We start from the raw sequence: 15,281 nt of genomic DNA, 5'->3' as shown, positions 1-15,281 counted from the left end.
CTTTAGTATGAACAGATTCAGTATTTTTTTCTCTAAAAAAAACGTATTTAGACTTAAAATAATTTGGGGAGCTAGTAATTGACTATAAAGTAATTACCGAGGAAATTACCATTGAAATCCCTATGCTGCGTTGCGCTAGGCACCACCCTGTATACCAAATTTAGTCGGATTTTTTCCGCACGCCCGGTTTAGGGGTAGAAATTTGAAAACACTTTTCCAAAATCAGACAGAGTGTACCTACCCGAGCCTACCCAAAAACCTAAGCAAATCCGTAAAAAAAACACAATTACAAAACAAAATGATTATATACCGTTTATTTGAAAAAAATGTTTATTTTGGTCCCATTTTTTTACATAGGTAGTTAAGTATTGACAGACTTTGTTTAGTTTTTCTATTCTTTCAAAAAATTCTGACTAACCTATGACATCTTAAATATACAGAGTTGATCATTTAAACACTTACAATGGGCCTCGCAACGGGCTATATCCTCGGCTATATCCCATAAAAAATATTGTAAAAAAATGGTCAAAACCATTCCTGGGATAGAATAGGACAACTAAAATGATATGGGAAAGAATGAGGGAAAGAATTATCACATTAATTCAGACTGAAAAATCATCCAATTCCCCCATTTTCGCAGTAAAGTTGTGTTAAACCACCCTCAGTGTGGTATTTATTCAAAACTATAACAGCTTGGCCCGAGGCTTGGCCTGAATCGAAGGCTTGATACCTATCTGCATGTTGTAATAGCTCTTATTATAGTGTATTTTTATCACAGAAAATCCTTAATTATGGTTTTGAAATAGCAAATCAAAATAACCAGAAACTCTCTCCTGTGAGAGACATCGGAAAGGCAATGGCCATAATCAGCACAATACTTGGCGGAACGCCTCCTACCTGACAAAATTTTAGATCCTCAACTGTATTATGGAATCCAGAAAATATAATAGTAACGATAACCACCTATCTACCTACCAATGTAGATTGTAGGTACATAATAAATATACTTTGTTCAACTGTTTTCTGATTGCATACATTTGTCCTCGCATTTGTCTCACACGGTATGCATAAATCACAGATAGTTGATTGACTACAGTGTTAAAGATTAAAATTACAGGTAAATCCACACTTACCTCACCCAGAAAAAATTGAGTTGATCTAGCATCACCACGTAAACCTTGATACCCATATTCTAGCTCGGAATAGGACATACTTGCTGGTCAATCTAACTCATTATATCCAGATCACCAACAATTAATGATAGGTAATAATAAAATGTTTACTGCTTATACGTAATTAAGATCACTTGTTCAAATTTAATTTTTGTAAGGTCCTTGAAGAGTTAGGTCGGCATTCTCAAGTGTTTGTTAATTACATAATCACAAATTAGATAAAACTGTTTAAGCAAACGAATATTCAATAAAAATTCCCTTTTAAATTGTTCGCCTAACCACGACATTATAAAAATTTAAAGCCCGACATACACGCAACAGACTCGGCGGTAACGCTGATGCACAATAAATACGCGGAAACGGAGGAATTTACATCTGACTTGTATGGAACCGGAGACATTTTTATATAAAATTGAAAATGTTTTTTATGCTTTATTTTTTTGAAGTTCCGCACTACGTTGCTAGCAAATCAAATAATCAATATGATTGCGCAGAATATTTTGGCAACAATTCAGGGCCGGATTTGCACATGGTGACGTGCTTTGCATTTTTACTGTAAATTCTCAAATTGTAAATTTTAAATACTGATTCTTTTCTGACCGCTCAAAATGTTTCGCAGATAGTGTAAAATCCCGTAAGAAGGAATTGCTTTTGTACACTGAAATCGTATTAAAACTTACAAGTAGGTAATCTGTTTCCGAGGATTTCATAAGAATTTGTCTCTCCGCCGAGCGCCATCTTTAAAAAATCGTGACATATTTGGAAATTCACAGTTCGACAAAAGTTCTGTATACTTCACAGCTGAATAATATTTAATATACTTATTTAATATATTTAATGTTACATTTGTCATAAAATGAATATAAGTAGAGATCACAAACTGTATTGTACCAACTAACAAAAACAAATAGTTACACAAATTACTACTAAACCCATTGTAAATACATTATATGGTGGAATAATATGCTTTATTGATCAGGTATTTTTAATAATGGATAATCCCGCCAAAAAACGAGAAAAATATTTAGCGAAACTCAGAAGAAGAGGGTCTGCAAAATACTTTCGCATCACTGATGATTCGAATCCTAAGGTTAAATTATAAACCGAACCTGCACAGAATGTGAGGGGCTTGGTTTTTCGAATAGTCATTAGTCGGCGACGTGGACACGTTGGGCTTAGTGTCGGCGATGTGGGCAATGGGCATTCGGCGAAGTGTTCTAGACACCATAAACTGATGATATTTAGCAAACAAAAATCTTCGGATCTCGGAATCACCATATCATATATTTCATAGAAATAATGAGTTACATCTTACATCCACTTTCATTCCATATCGCGGGTAACTGACTTCTTGGCACCTCAAGAATGTTATAGAAATCAGTGGCGTGCAAAAATAATTTTCAAAATCTCTACAGTTTTTGATAAATAGCAGAAAATTTTAATTTTTTTTTCGTGAGCAATATCTCATGGTTGTTAAAAAGAACATGTTTCGCTCTTCTTAGAGATGTAGGATAATGTAGGGGTTGATATGATTTGTTTTTAAACTTTTAGATAAATTTGATGCCCAAAAACGGATTTTACAGTGAGACAAGGGAATATGAAAAATCGTTTTAAGCTTTAACTATGCAGAGGGCCGGTTTTAACCTTTGAATTACTATTTCTCGAAAACTTTAATATAGCATTTGTTTACCTAATAGAGGTAAATGTACAAAACTTTGACCTTCTAGTCTTCTTCCAAAGAGTAACCTACTCTTTGTTTCTACATCGAAGACCAGCACTCCGATGTACTGGGTTTGTAAGTAAAACCGATCTGTCTCATTCGCCCGTTATAGATTTATAGACGTATTCGCTCAGCACATTTTTGATTAAAATTTAAGTTTAATTTAAGTGAGGTTCTAAAACGTTCATAGTCAGCATTCTTCACATACTTATTAATTAATTAATAATTAAAAGATTTAAACCTTTGGCTTTATCAAACTTCTAGGCTGAACTTCTGAATCAGAAATCCGAAACAATTTACATTTTGTTTCTCTCACGTCCTATCTATCTGCTGTCTGTCTCGTTTTGTTGAAATCTAATAAATATCGAATCAACTTCAACATTCAACTACCTACTGAAAGAGTGAGTCGCTATTTTCAATGAGAGATCAAGGGATGTTTGTTTCAAAGCAAGTACATGCCAGTTGTTTCTCAGCCTTATAAGCTTAGTTTGCATTTGATAGTAAACATTTTATTTAATTCAGTTCATTGCGCCCCGGTACCAAGTTTGAGAAACGCTGTTTTTCATGATAAGAACAAGATTGTCGCCATCTATCGGAAAATTTTGCCAACTACTTAAATACGTAATATCTCCGAACATAACCTATAATTAAATGATTTGAGATGCAGTTATGTTGTAAGTTTAATTTCTGCTTATTCATAATTCTTTATTATATTAAAGAAGCGCAATTTTTGTGACTTATACCCTAAAGTTTGGTTTTTGCAGGCAAATAATCATCAACGAACTATGACGTGTACATTTAGCACAATTTTAAATTACTAGAATGACAAACAAAAACGATGGTTACATTGATAGAAGCCTTTTAATATAGTAAGTAAGTGTTGACTCTAACTTTAAAAGGGGGTGAGACAGTACCAAACCTAATTAAGTTTCATTACTCCGTTCATATTTTATGCATTGTTTTTAGATACTAGTTCACATTCCATTTGAAACAGTTTAGCTACCCGCTACAGCACTCTGTAAATATGCAAGATCCCGATTATACACAGTACAACAAATTATATTCCAATATCGAAGAGAGAAGCAATATTTACGCATTTGATAGCAGCATCGGCTTGAATGTTAACCTAAACGGCAATAGCTCAGATTCCAGCGATTCGCAAGATGAGCGTCACTACGACTCTCGAAGGACGTACGGTTTAGTTGGCCTGCAGAACATCGGAAATACTTGTTACATGAATGCGGCACTTCAGGCTCTTAGCAATACATTACCATTAACCAGTTTCTTTCTGGATTGCTCGGCCACTGTGATGATACTTTCGGAGGGACGTAAACCTGGTCTTAGTCGGACATATCAATCGCTTATAAAGGATATATGGATAAAGAAAGGGTACGGCTATGTTACTCCTTCCGGTGCGACTCATTTTTTTTTACTCGAAGTTGTAATTAATGTGCAACTTGTAGGTATTTTGTATGGTATTCGAAATGTGCACGCAATGTTCCGTGGCTATCATCAACATGATACCCAGGAGTTTTTAAGAAATTTTATGGACCAATTACACGAGGAGCTAAAGCAAATATGCCCTACAGAGTTGATGATCGATTTGAGTAATTATAGTTTAACTGTTGATGAGTCGGCGATGAATTCTAGTATTGAATCGAGCGAGGGAGAGTATGAAACATGTGATTCGGGTGTGAGCGAACGTTCGAGTCTGAGTGATGAGATGGAACGAACCGAAAGCGTTAACAAGAGCAGGTTGTCTAGGTCTACTAGTCCATGTTATAAAATTCGTCCACACTTTCAAACTACTGCTGTGGGTAAGTCGTGGTGGTGCAAGGTATTGTGCCCCAAAAGATGATCCCATTGTGAAGAAAATTTGTAAACGATTTTTATTTTAAAATTTGTACAGTGCTAAGTAATAGCACAAAAACTGACAATTCGCATGCAGATGGTGCTGATCACTTGCACTAGTGACAATGACTTCTACAAACAGTGACAGACAAGCAGCGGTTGGCCCCGCCCATCCGCCATTAAGAGGCAATTGTCTGGCAAGTTTGTATTGTTAGAACACGAAATTCAAATGTTGTGCTAAAACTCGATTAAACAAGTTAAGCCAAATACGAAACAAAGTAAACGAATAAAATTTACTCTTTATTGGCGGCCATATACCACATGATTAGTCAGTCCAATCCAATAAAAATCGATGCATCAATTGTGGTCCCTGTTTGTAGTATAGGCACTGTAGTACTAGTTAGAATGACTATAGAGGCAGTGTGGTCATACCGTGGTCTTATTTTCTATTGATAGTTGGGAAATCCACCATGTTTTTGCCAAATACACCAGATTGGTAGAAATTAACCTGAAAACCAAGATGATGAATTTATGTTGTGTGACACAAATGTGGCATAGCAAAATCTACTAATTTTATTAAACCAATTGGCTTAATTATAAATTGGAAAAAACATGGACACATTTAAGAAAGAACCGAGCTGAAAAAATCTCCTAATGATTTATTTTTTTTATTACCTAAAAGATGCATACCCAACATCAGATCAATTGGTTTCTTGTCATATTTCATCAATCGCGATTATTTATTATTTTTTTCACTACTAGCGTCTGATGACATGATTATTAACCTTTTTTCCACTTGTAAAGTAGGCTTTCTCGGCATTTGTTCAAAGTGGTTAATAATTTTTTATTATTAACTAGTAGTCAATAATGAGAACTGTCACGCTGTCACTTTTAGAAAACACAACCCGAAATTTCGCTCAATGAACGTTTAGACAAGTTCTCTAAAACGAATCACCACCATTCGCAATTTCCAGAGAAATTACATACCTAAAATTATCACATTTTGAAAAAATTCGAACGAAATTACTCTTTGAAAAATCTCAATGACAGAACAAAATACGGCCTGTTTGACTTGTACTTCCACGTACTTGATTGACATGTTAAATTAAGAAACAAACAATTCTGTCCAACCGTTAACTCTCTTATCAATATAATATGTTAATTTAGAGGATTTCAAGTGCTAGTAGTGAAAAAAATAGTATATATACCACGGTAGAGAAGTCTATTATTGCCTTCGCACCTTACACCCCTCGGCGCAAGCGCCTCGAGATGTAATCTTGGTGCTCAGGCAATAATAGTGGACTTCTCTACCTTGATATATAATGTACTATTAAAGTTGGTAAGAATGAAGAATTTGCCCAATATTCTTAGACCACACATAGTACATGGACTGCTATTAGCCCTATGCTTTCAATACAAAATGGGTGGTCACGGATAGAGGGCACTGTAGTCGTGGGTATGTGAATCTCAGGGTAAACTAATGCCACATGAACACCACTCGGATCGCGTAGTAGCTTTGATGGTAACGGCGTAGTACTCGGGAAGCTTTAAATACTCTTGATTATCTTCTATATGATTAATTAATTGACGTTTGTTAATTTATAGGTTGACAGTCTCAAATCGTGTCTAATCGCACAACTTCGGACAGACTCGTTTACCCTGAAACTCACATACCCAGGCGATGTCCTTGACCATATTTTAGTTACAATTAGCAGTCCATGTACTATATGGTCTAAGCCAATATTTCAGAAGTAACAACTTAAACTTAAAAAAAAGGTCACATAAATGATTCAATAAAACGAAAATTGATAACAAAATAAGCGATAAATTGCCCTACATTTAACAATACTAGGGGAAATAATCTTTTACAACGAAATAAAACAAGACAAAGCAATTAGATACAAATAGAAAAAACTCGCTTTGTGTTTACAGGTAAAAAACCCAACCAGATTAAGTAAATAAATTGAAACGAAAATGCTCTATACTGCATTCATTATAAGAAGGTAGTAGATGGCGCTGTGTTTGAAGATAAACACACACATAAGAGTATAAAACGGCACCAAATTATTGTAAAGTAGAAATATCCAGCACTGCGAACAGAAATAAATCTGACATTAACAGCTAATGACACTTTGGCAGTTTAGTTGGCAACATAAACTACCAGCTTACAAAATTCGCCAGTCGTTTTTTGTGTCAGCGTATACTGACTCGTGTTTTAAGAGGGGCATTTAAGACAAGTTGCCAGATTTTGCCTAAAAATCGATATTTTTCATGGAATTTCAGTCAGCAGATTCGATTGTCGTAAGTAATTCCACAAGTGCATCAAAATTACCGATAATTTTTTTGAAAGCATGTTGTCTAAAAACTGCATGAGTTTATTTTCATATCAAAATATCAAATGACCGAATGCAGTTTTTTACTGAAAACATGCTTGAATAAAAAATTATCAGGTTTATTTTGATGCACGAGTGTAATTTAGGGGAATATTTCTCGAACAAGCATTACTTGTCAAACTGACGTTACCTACTTATAAATTGTCGGTGTAATTGAGCGATAATTGCACACCTCATATGGCATTTATTACATATGAGGGAAATATTCATTATAATGATATATACCGCTTCCCCATATAGGGCGCCTAAACTTTAGCGCGTTCAAAGTCACTAGATATAAAAAGTACCGCAATCTTAGACTCTCTAAAGGCCGCTTGACATGGAGCAATACTACGCGCAAGAACTGGCAGAAAGAAATTGCAAGGTCAAATCCTTGCATGCAATAAGCATTGCATGGTATTTGACATGGTGCAATTCTATTTCAATTGCCACATGTCTGCCAACAGAAGAAACATATGGATTTGTCAACAAAGTTGTTAACCTCAAATGAAAATTAAATTTTGATTGCTTGAAGAAACATGAAAATTACAAGAATAAATAAGATTAGTAAAAACAAGTAATGAGTGCGTCTCTCAGCATCACAGTTGCCGCCGCTGTATTTTACTAGGTTGGTGCCACAAAAACAACTAGATTTATCCCTAGAATTGCACGATTCATGCAAGAAAAATAGCACCGGTCCTATAAAAATTGCATGCAAGTCTCTTGCAGCAATTGATCAGCTGGCTTTGAACTGCGCATGCCTTTCGCAATTTTTCTTGCAACTTGCATGCAATTGCAATTTTTATTGCTCCATGTCAAGCGGGCTTAAGATCGCAATCATCGCTATTTTTGGCAAAAAAGCAAGTGGTATTTATTATTGGTGTGAGTAATCACACTGGACACATTTAACATTCTTGGTGATAACAAGCGCCATCTTGGGGGAATACCTGAACTTCAGTAGGTTTGCCAACATGGTTATTATTCGTTGTCAATGTCAGATGGTTTTAACCACATTACTCATTTATTATCAGTTTTTGCGAGATGATATTTGGGCAATTAATCTCGCATGTAGTTGGTAAGGTATTAAGTATCTTAAAAATGACCTACTACTTCAAAGTAAGTGTTAAGTGTTTCCAGTTTGAACCTTGTTTTTATGGTTAATAATGAAAATTGAAATCCCAAAAAAGCTTATTACCGACTCCTTGACTAGTAGAATCAGAATTTATCCTCATATTTGCATGATTTTCAGTAATATGAGAGTAATGTGTCTAATAAATATACCTAACTTTTAAAGTCACTAGATATAGAAAGTACCGCAATTATCCGCCATTTTTGGGCAAATTTGCTGCCAACTTAAAAAAATTGACAAATAAAATCTGAATAGCTGTAATTTTTTATAACCTAACTTCATAGTACTGTCATGTTTTATAAAAATATATACAGGACTCTAATACTGGAATCTAAAGTCACTAAATATAGAAAGAGAGAGAACGCATGATTTTTGCCCAAAAATGGCGGAAGTTACCAGATTCTAGTAACTTTAATGTTAGGGATTGTTCCACCTGTTTGGAGATATCTGTATATATTTTTATAAAACATGACAGTACTATGAAGTTAGGTTATAAAAAATGACAGCTATTCAGATTTTATTTGTCAATTTTTTTAAGTTGGCAGCAAATTTGCCCAAAAATGGCGGATGATTGCGGTACTTTCTATATCTAGTGACTTTACTAACTTTGGAATTATGGCGCCATCTTGCGGGGTATGTGTTTTAAAGGGAGCTCTTAACCAATTACAGTGAAGGTCACAGCTTCCCTATGTTTTCTAACCCTACCTTCTTAAAATGAATACAGTATAGTAATATTTTTATCTATTTGTAGATACTCAACCTACAACCAGTGCATCCACAACTTCAACGAAACCCCAATACAAATACCGATCAATAATATCGGACATATTTGATGGAAAATTACTTTCATCGGTACAATGTCTAACATGCAGTAGGGTATCTAGTCGCGTCGAAACGTTTCAAGATTTGTCTTTACCTATTCCATCTCGGGATCATCTGTTAGTTTTGCACGGACACAACGTCGACAGTGGCTTAGCGACTTGCTCAGAAGTGGTGCTACCCGAACAAGACGGATGGATCGCGTGGATAATATCTTGGCTACGTTCGTGGTTTTACGGGCCGATTGTATCTCTGCACGATTGTCTGGCCGCATTTTTTAGTACGGATGAACTCAAAGGCGATAATATGTACAGTTGTGAAAGGTGCAATAAGTTAAGAAATGGAATCAAATTTAGCAAGGTATTTTTCGAATTTTTTTTTTTTAAGTTTTATGACAATTGACTTGCAGGTGCTGCAGTTACCCGAAATTTTATGCATTCATCTGAAAAGGTTTCGGCACGAACTTATGTTTAGTAGTAAAATTTCATCGTTCGTTAGCTTTCCTTTAAAAGGATTAGATGTAAGGCCTTACCTGCATGCCGATTGCGTATCCAATGTGACAACGTACGATCTATTTTCTGTTATATGCCATCACGGCACGGCCGGTGGAGGTCATTACACGTGTTACTCTTTAAACAATAATCAATGGTACGAATTTGATGATCAGTGTGTTACCAAAGTGTCTGCTGAAACTGTGCAAGCATGTGAGGCGTATGTTTTATTCTATCGTAAAAATACCGCATCGATGCAAGTAATTAAATCAAAAGCCTGTGAAATAGCTGAAATGTATAGTAATTCTTCGGATGGAGTTAGTTATGTATCCAAACAATGGTTTAGCAGGTTTAAGACATGCGCCGAACCTGGACCGCTCGATAATTCAGATTTCTTATGCCAACATAACCTTATTAACCCAGAACGAAGCGATTTACTACCACAGCTTGCTGTGCAACTACCGAAACAAGTGTATGACTATCTGTACAAAAAATTCGGAGGATGCCCGGCAATTGTCGACATTCACGTCTGTCCAACATGTGAAGCTTTACAAAGGCGTATCACAGTCGAAGTTGAAACATTCTTGAATTTGAGCCGAGACTTGCATATATTTCCCGCTACTCATCTCATTTCTAGCGCGTGGTTTAGTCAGTGGCAAAATTTCATCCAAAAACGAACTCTGGATCCTCCAGGACCCATCGATAACTTTCAAAAACTGCCCGGAATTGCAAACGACTATCTAGAAATAAGTGAAGATATTTGGCTATTTTTCTATGAAATTTATGGTGGAGGGCCAGAAATGTCGACTACTATGCAAAATTTAAGTGACCTCGAGCATAATACAACCTTAACTAACAATAAGACATCTTTGGCAGATGAAGACACCCCCACTCCTTGTACCAGGCATTCAAATCATAGTGGAAGGAGCAAACCATATAATGTTCAGAATAATGGTATCTGTGATACTACCGGATCAACCGAATCTGAATTACCATCTGAAACCCCAACGGAATCCTCATACAATAATGTAGGGGAGTCTTATCGCAATTGCAACAAATTAGACGATAATATATCGAGTACGTCAAATACAGACGAAGAAAGTGCTCAAGGGGATGTCAAATATTCAGAACAGAATAAACCAATGTCGATAACAGGTAGAGAGAAGCTATATTATAAAACAAAAAGAAGAAGATTCAGATACAAACTTGGTTATAAAAACAAAAATTTAAATATTTCCAGACCTTTAAAAAAATAATTAATTGTTAACTTATTCCTGGCCAGTATTTGGCCCTTAATTTATTTTTACTTTGTTCGTAGGAGAAATAGCGATTTTGGGCTGGTAGGTTAACATTAAAACAGTATCAGTATTTCTTTTTGACATGTTTAATTATTGTATTTGTTATTGTTTACAGCTGTTTCAAGATCTTTTATTCTATTTTAATTGGGAAAATAGTTAAAATTTGATTTTAACTATTTTGTCGTTCAGTGTACCTTTTATATTAAGCAAATATACTATTATTAAAAAACATTCTTTCAATGCAGTATAAATTTATATCCTAACCGGATACAGAAACGGTACAAGTTGGTATAGTCACTTTCTGATTGCCACAATTTTTATACAGAAGAACAAAATGGGTTCCTAATTTCAATATCCAAATCAAATTTTTTAACAACACAGACGTTTTCTCCCATGTGAAAGCTAATAATGACACAAGAAACGTTGGAAGGTGCTGCTGCGCGACGGAAAATCATCTATACAATGTCCTTGCGTGCAAGTAGCGAGCGAACGCCGCCAGTTTAGCAGTGCATGGGCTCAAGTTACACAATACACACTCAATCAGAACCGCGGCGGGTAAGCAGCGTGCACCGGGCTCGTTTTTGGAGGACGCCAGTTTTTTGGCTACGCCGCCGTACACGCAACTCCCACAACTATCCGTGGGTCTTGGCAGTCTGTGGCTGTGGTAGGCAATCAACGAACGAGTGCACACTGGTCGCACGATGGAAGTCGTTTTCGACACAGAATTATTACCTGATGCTATTAAAAACCAAGCATCAATATGGTACAGGATCAGGAGTCAGGATGATAAAGACAAATTTTTTTTCCTATCTGCGAAGATGTTGAAATAGGGAAATGAACGAGCACTAATCAAGCGGAAAACCCATGCGGTTCTTTGTTGTTGTATAAATATTCATACACTGAGTTAGCAAACGTAACGCGTTGATAGTCATCCATTTTGCTTGGAAAAGACAGGTAATTGTTCGCGGCTTGAAAACACGCAAGTGTGCATTTAGCCTAATACATCTTCTACTGCATGTGCATGCAGATATTACAAAAAGTGTAGAAGTAGAGGATATATTGAAAGAATTTGAGAATGTTTGGATATATTTAATTTTTTATACTTGCTTTTCTTTACAAAATAGTGCAATGAATAGGAACGAAATTTTTGTAACTTTGTGTGTTCTAGTTCTTCATTATTTTTTAAATAAAATATTAATGATCAGCTATGGCTATGGTTTTCTCAATCGAGTCAAGTACCTATCTCTTAGTTGCTCAGTTGCATATCACTACACATGACATCCTCCATTATTTGATTGATTAAATAAATAGGTTTCAGGGTCACTTAAAAATCAACTACATTGCATTAATTCGTACACAATTTTGCATGAGAGGGACCTTTTCAGGCTTTGGTCGCTGGTTTTTGCGCCCCCCCCCCCACCCGTTATTCACTCCGAGGTAGGAAAGTGGCCGCCGCCGTCTTCCGTTTAAAACAGACGGTCCTTCTTAAAGCTGCATTCACAACCTCCAATTAATGTTTATAATTAATGAGTGAAATTATTTCGTTAACTTTACGCAAAGCAATCCTTCGCAATGCCTGAAATTAATACGTGAAATTAATGTTTAAGCAGTGTCGCCACCTATGTACCGGCGAGGCAATTGGTTAATTGTTTATACAACAACTTTCAACATAACCTTGTAGCGCAAGCACAAGAATCAGTGTTTGTGTTAATAAGTGTCTTTTAACTATAACTAGCCTTATCCTAAAGTGGCAAGATACTTTTTTCTGTTCGCCACATTCATTGTATATGTAAACAAAATCAAAACAAAGATGAAACAAAACATGGTTATGTCGGGTTCATTTTCGTAAAATTAAGCGACAAAGTTTGCAGTTTGCAAACTTCTGCGTTAAGTATTAATTTCGACGATTAATTTTCTATATTGTGAATGTTACCCTTAAAATATATAGCTTTAAACATTTACGTTAATTTTCGATTGTTAATTGTAGCATTGAATTTATAACTATCCTAGTTATAAATTCAATGATTGTAGCTATTAATTTTGAGGTTGTGAATGCTACTGTCTTTGATTTCAATGCGCGTATATTCTGATAATGGAATGCAACCTTTCAGTGAATTGCGCGCCATCTCTGATAAAACCACCAGTACCACCAACCCATAACCTACAAATATATATTGTTAAGTTTTTAAATAACGCAAACGTTTCAAAGAAAAATGAACGAATGAACCTTAATTTTTTTCCAATGAACGTCTTCGTAGTGTACACAATTTAAGTGATGGATGTAGACCTTTTACGACCCGGTACTGTACCAATATCGCCTGATACCGTTCTTTGGTTTGAATTTTTACTTCGAGAGGAACTTCTGCTGGACCACTTACAAAAGGAGAAACCTGGTAAAATAAAAATGAATAAACGTAGTCTTACGTTTATTTTGATCCCGTTTCTATTTTAGATCCGTCTCCGGTTGAGCTTATTAATAAATTTACGTCTGTGGTATATGAAACTACCGATCTTAAAAAAGTTGAGGTAGATGGAGACAAAAGCAGCGTGTTGGAAACTAAGTACACATTGAAGCATCTGGCGCTTAAGATATTATCTTTGAAAGTAGTGGCCTATTTAAAATGGAATCTTGGTAAGGATTTCTGATGAAAGTTTGGATGGATTTACTGTACATTTTGTGCTCGACTTTGTCTTATCAAATTGTATCTCGGTTGACTTTTATCGATACGAGTGTTACTTCTATATATCAACATCTTATATATGCACAAACTTGTGATGGTTACACCTCTGGTTACACCAATGTGTAAGATAATCCTAAAAATTACTATTTTTGAATTGGCCATGTATACCTGGATTTTTAAGAGAAACAGATCGTTGTGAAAGGCAATTTCGGTTTAGAAAAAACAAAAGTTCCATGGCATAGATACATTTCTTTAATAAATGTTATTGTTAATATTTTTTTCCAGATATTATCAAAGAGCTACCATATAAATTTCAACTGAACATCCTACAAGACCTATTATACTTCACCAATAACCAAATTCCAGTTGATATTTTTAACGTACCCGATGTTGAAGATACAGAAATCTTATCCCAACCTTTCGGTTTTGCATTAGTCTTGTTTCATCGATGGGTAATTAGAAGCACTGTAAATTGTATATTTATGGGTCCGGTCAAGTTCATAGGGTAAGAAGACATTCTGAGATTGAAATCTTTTGAACCACTTGATTGTAGGAACATCGAATTTACGTCACCTGACGATTCAATTATACATTCCCCTCAGAACGTTCAAAAGAGTGTGTGCTTCCTCACCGATATTTTGGCAAAAGGCTGTGTGCCTCATCTTATAACCTACGATTGCTTTGCAACGCTGAAAGAGGACAGTTTACTGGTAGAAAACAATTGGGACCGATCTACGCCGATTTCGAAAGACGAATTTTATGCACAGATCAGTTACGATTTGGCAGAGTTCTACTTTTTTAAAGAAAATTATGAGACTGCCACATCGTATTTTAACAACTGCATGCAGTATTACAACAGTATTTCTCACAAGACTGGATTTCTGAATGTTAACTCTAAAAAACTGGAGGGATACTGTTTAGCTTGCAGTTGTAGTGCCACCGACACATCTTTGAGTTTATTGCAACAGCTACACATGAGTACTGTTAACCAATACATGGTTTGTATACTTTTTTTGTTTCTTGTTTTCAGTAGAGGGTAATCTTCTACTGCTGGATGTCAATCTTTAAAGCTTCACCCGTTAGAAGTTTCGATTGGGGGATTGTATTATCTGTTTGTGCTGCTCCCCTTGCTACTGGCATAAGGGGTGGGGCCAGGAAGAAAGCAGGACCTATCAATTCTTTGTTGGAAAAAGATTTGAAACATTTGTCTCCTTTATGCAAATGTCCTGTGCTGTAAACAATGGGTGGAGCTTAAAAAAATTCTCGACCCAATCATTTTAACCCAATTACATCATTTGTAAACAACATGCATATCTGACAATTTGTTTATTTACTTTTCGTACTTCCGAGACTAAAGTGACAACTTCACTCCGTTATGACAAGTACTGAAGTGTCACTTTTTGTCCCGCCGGGATTAAATTTGGACGAAAATCCCGGAAGGATGAAATTACTAACAAGGCAATTTCAGTAGGTTGTTCCACATTTTGTATGCGGCACTACTTCTTAAACGTATGGTACTGCTGCTCATATACTTCTTTGGATTTAGGTGGTATCAATTCTTTACCTAGTTTGGCTGCTTTTTATCAAAATGAAATACACCTTTGTCTGAGTTTGTGTTTTGTATTAAATTTAATTATACAAAATACGTTTTTATTTGATTTAATATGAAAAATATTTATGACATATCATTCGATATATTTGTTATCTGATTACTTGATAATAATGAAATTTTAATACATTACAGATTC

The 15,281-nt window shown here is 35.5% G+C and overlaps 3 protein-coding genes across 9 annotated transcripts in view; 2 read left to right on the top strand and 1 right to left on the bottom strand.

Annotated features, from left to right (window-relative positions):
• Positions 1-1,654, bottom strand: part of LOC116158634 (inositol hexakisphosphate and diphosphoinositol-pentakisphosphate kinase) — a 44,010-nt gene extending 42,356 nt beyond the window's left edge. For 3 of the 5 annotated variants that reach the window (XM_031471447.1, XM_031471448.1, XM_031471450.1), the window contains exon 1: positions 1,134-1,653. In XM_031471447.1, coding sequence (XP_031327307.1) covers positions 1,134-1,211 — 78 coding nt within the window. In that variant the 5' untranslated portion in view covers positions 1,212-1,653. Of the gene's footprint in view, positions 1-1,133 lie in introns of all 5 variants that reach the window. The other 2 variants (XR_004142782.1, XM_031471451.1) reach the window with 1 other exon arrangement.
• Positions 1,655-3,463: 1,809 nt separating this feature from the next.
• LOC116178846 (ubiquitin carboxyl-terminal hydrolase 20) lies at positions 3,464-11,081 on the top strand. Of its 3 annotated transcripts, none has more exons than XM_031498492.1 (6): positions 3,464-3,566; positions 3,657-3,761; positions 3,859-4,304; positions 4,356-4,709; positions 8,996-9,423; positions 9,473-11,081. In XM_031498492.1, the coding sequence occupies exons 3-6, from the start codon at positions 3,917-3,919 to the stop codon at positions 10,808-10,810; spliced, it is 2,508 nt and encodes an 835-aa protein (XP_031354352.1). In that variant the 5' UTR covers positions 3,464-3,566; positions 3,657-3,761; positions 3,859-3,916; the 3' UTR covers positions 10,811-11,081. The 3 variants fall into 3 exon arrangements, with proteins under 3 accessions (XP_031354352.1, XP_031354338.1, XP_031354344.1); XM_031498478.1 differs by having other exon boundaries at positions 3,657-3,765; XM_031498484.1 differs by having other exon boundaries at positions 3,657-3,794.
• A 1,832-nt stretch (positions 11,082-12,913) lies between these two features.
• Positions 12,914-14,773, top strand: LOC116160405 (integrator complex subunit 8-like). The gene is made up of 4 exons (XM_031473591.1): positions 12,914-13,245; positions 13,305-13,484; positions 13,819-14,038; positions 14,087-14,773. The coding sequence occupies exons 1-4, from the start codon at positions 13,128-13,130 to the stop codon at positions 14,571-14,573; spliced, it is 1,005 nt and encodes a 334-aa protein (XP_031329451.1). The 5' UTR covers positions 12,914-13,127; the 3' UTR covers positions 14,574-14,773.
• The last annotated feature ends 508 nt before the right edge of the window (positions 14,774-15,281 follow it).

The sequence above is a fragment of the Photinus pyralis genome, unplaced genomic scaffold (assembly GCF_008802855.1).
Source record: "Photinus pyralis isolate 1611_PpyrPB1 unplaced genomic scaffold, Ppyr1.3 Ppyr1.4_LG1, whole genome shotgun sequence".
NCBI lineage: Eukaryota > Metazoa > Arthropoda > Insecta > Coleoptera > Lampyridae > Photinus > Photinus pyralis.
The sequence above is the reverse complement of the archived record's forward strand: the minus strand, read 5'-3'. Positions and strand labels throughout refer to the sequence as shown.

Coding starts and splice junctions, on each gene's coding strand:
- LOC116178846 (XM_031498492.1), top strand. CDS start 3,917: ATGCAAGATCCCGATTATACACAGTACAACAAATTATATTCCAATATC. Junction 4,710..8,995: donor CTTTCAAACTACTGCTGTGG/GTAAGTCGTGGT, acceptor ATCTATTTGTAG/ATACTCAACCTACAACCAGT. Junction 9,424..9,472: donor ATGGAATCAAATTTAGCAAG/GTATTTTTCGAA, acceptor ATTGACTTGCAG/GTGCTGCAGTTACCCGAAAT.
- LOC116160405 (XM_031473591.1), top strand. CDS start 13,128: ATGGATGTAGACCTTTTACGACCCGGTACTGTACCAATATCGCCTGAT. Junction 13,485..13,818: donor CTATTTAAAATGGAATCTTG/GTAAGGATTTCT, acceptor ATTTTTTTCCAG/ATATTATCAAAGAGCTACCA. Junction 14,039..14,086: donor GGTCCGGTCAAGTTCATAGG/GTAAGAAGACAT, acceptor ACTTGATTGTAG/GAACATCGAATTTACGTCAC.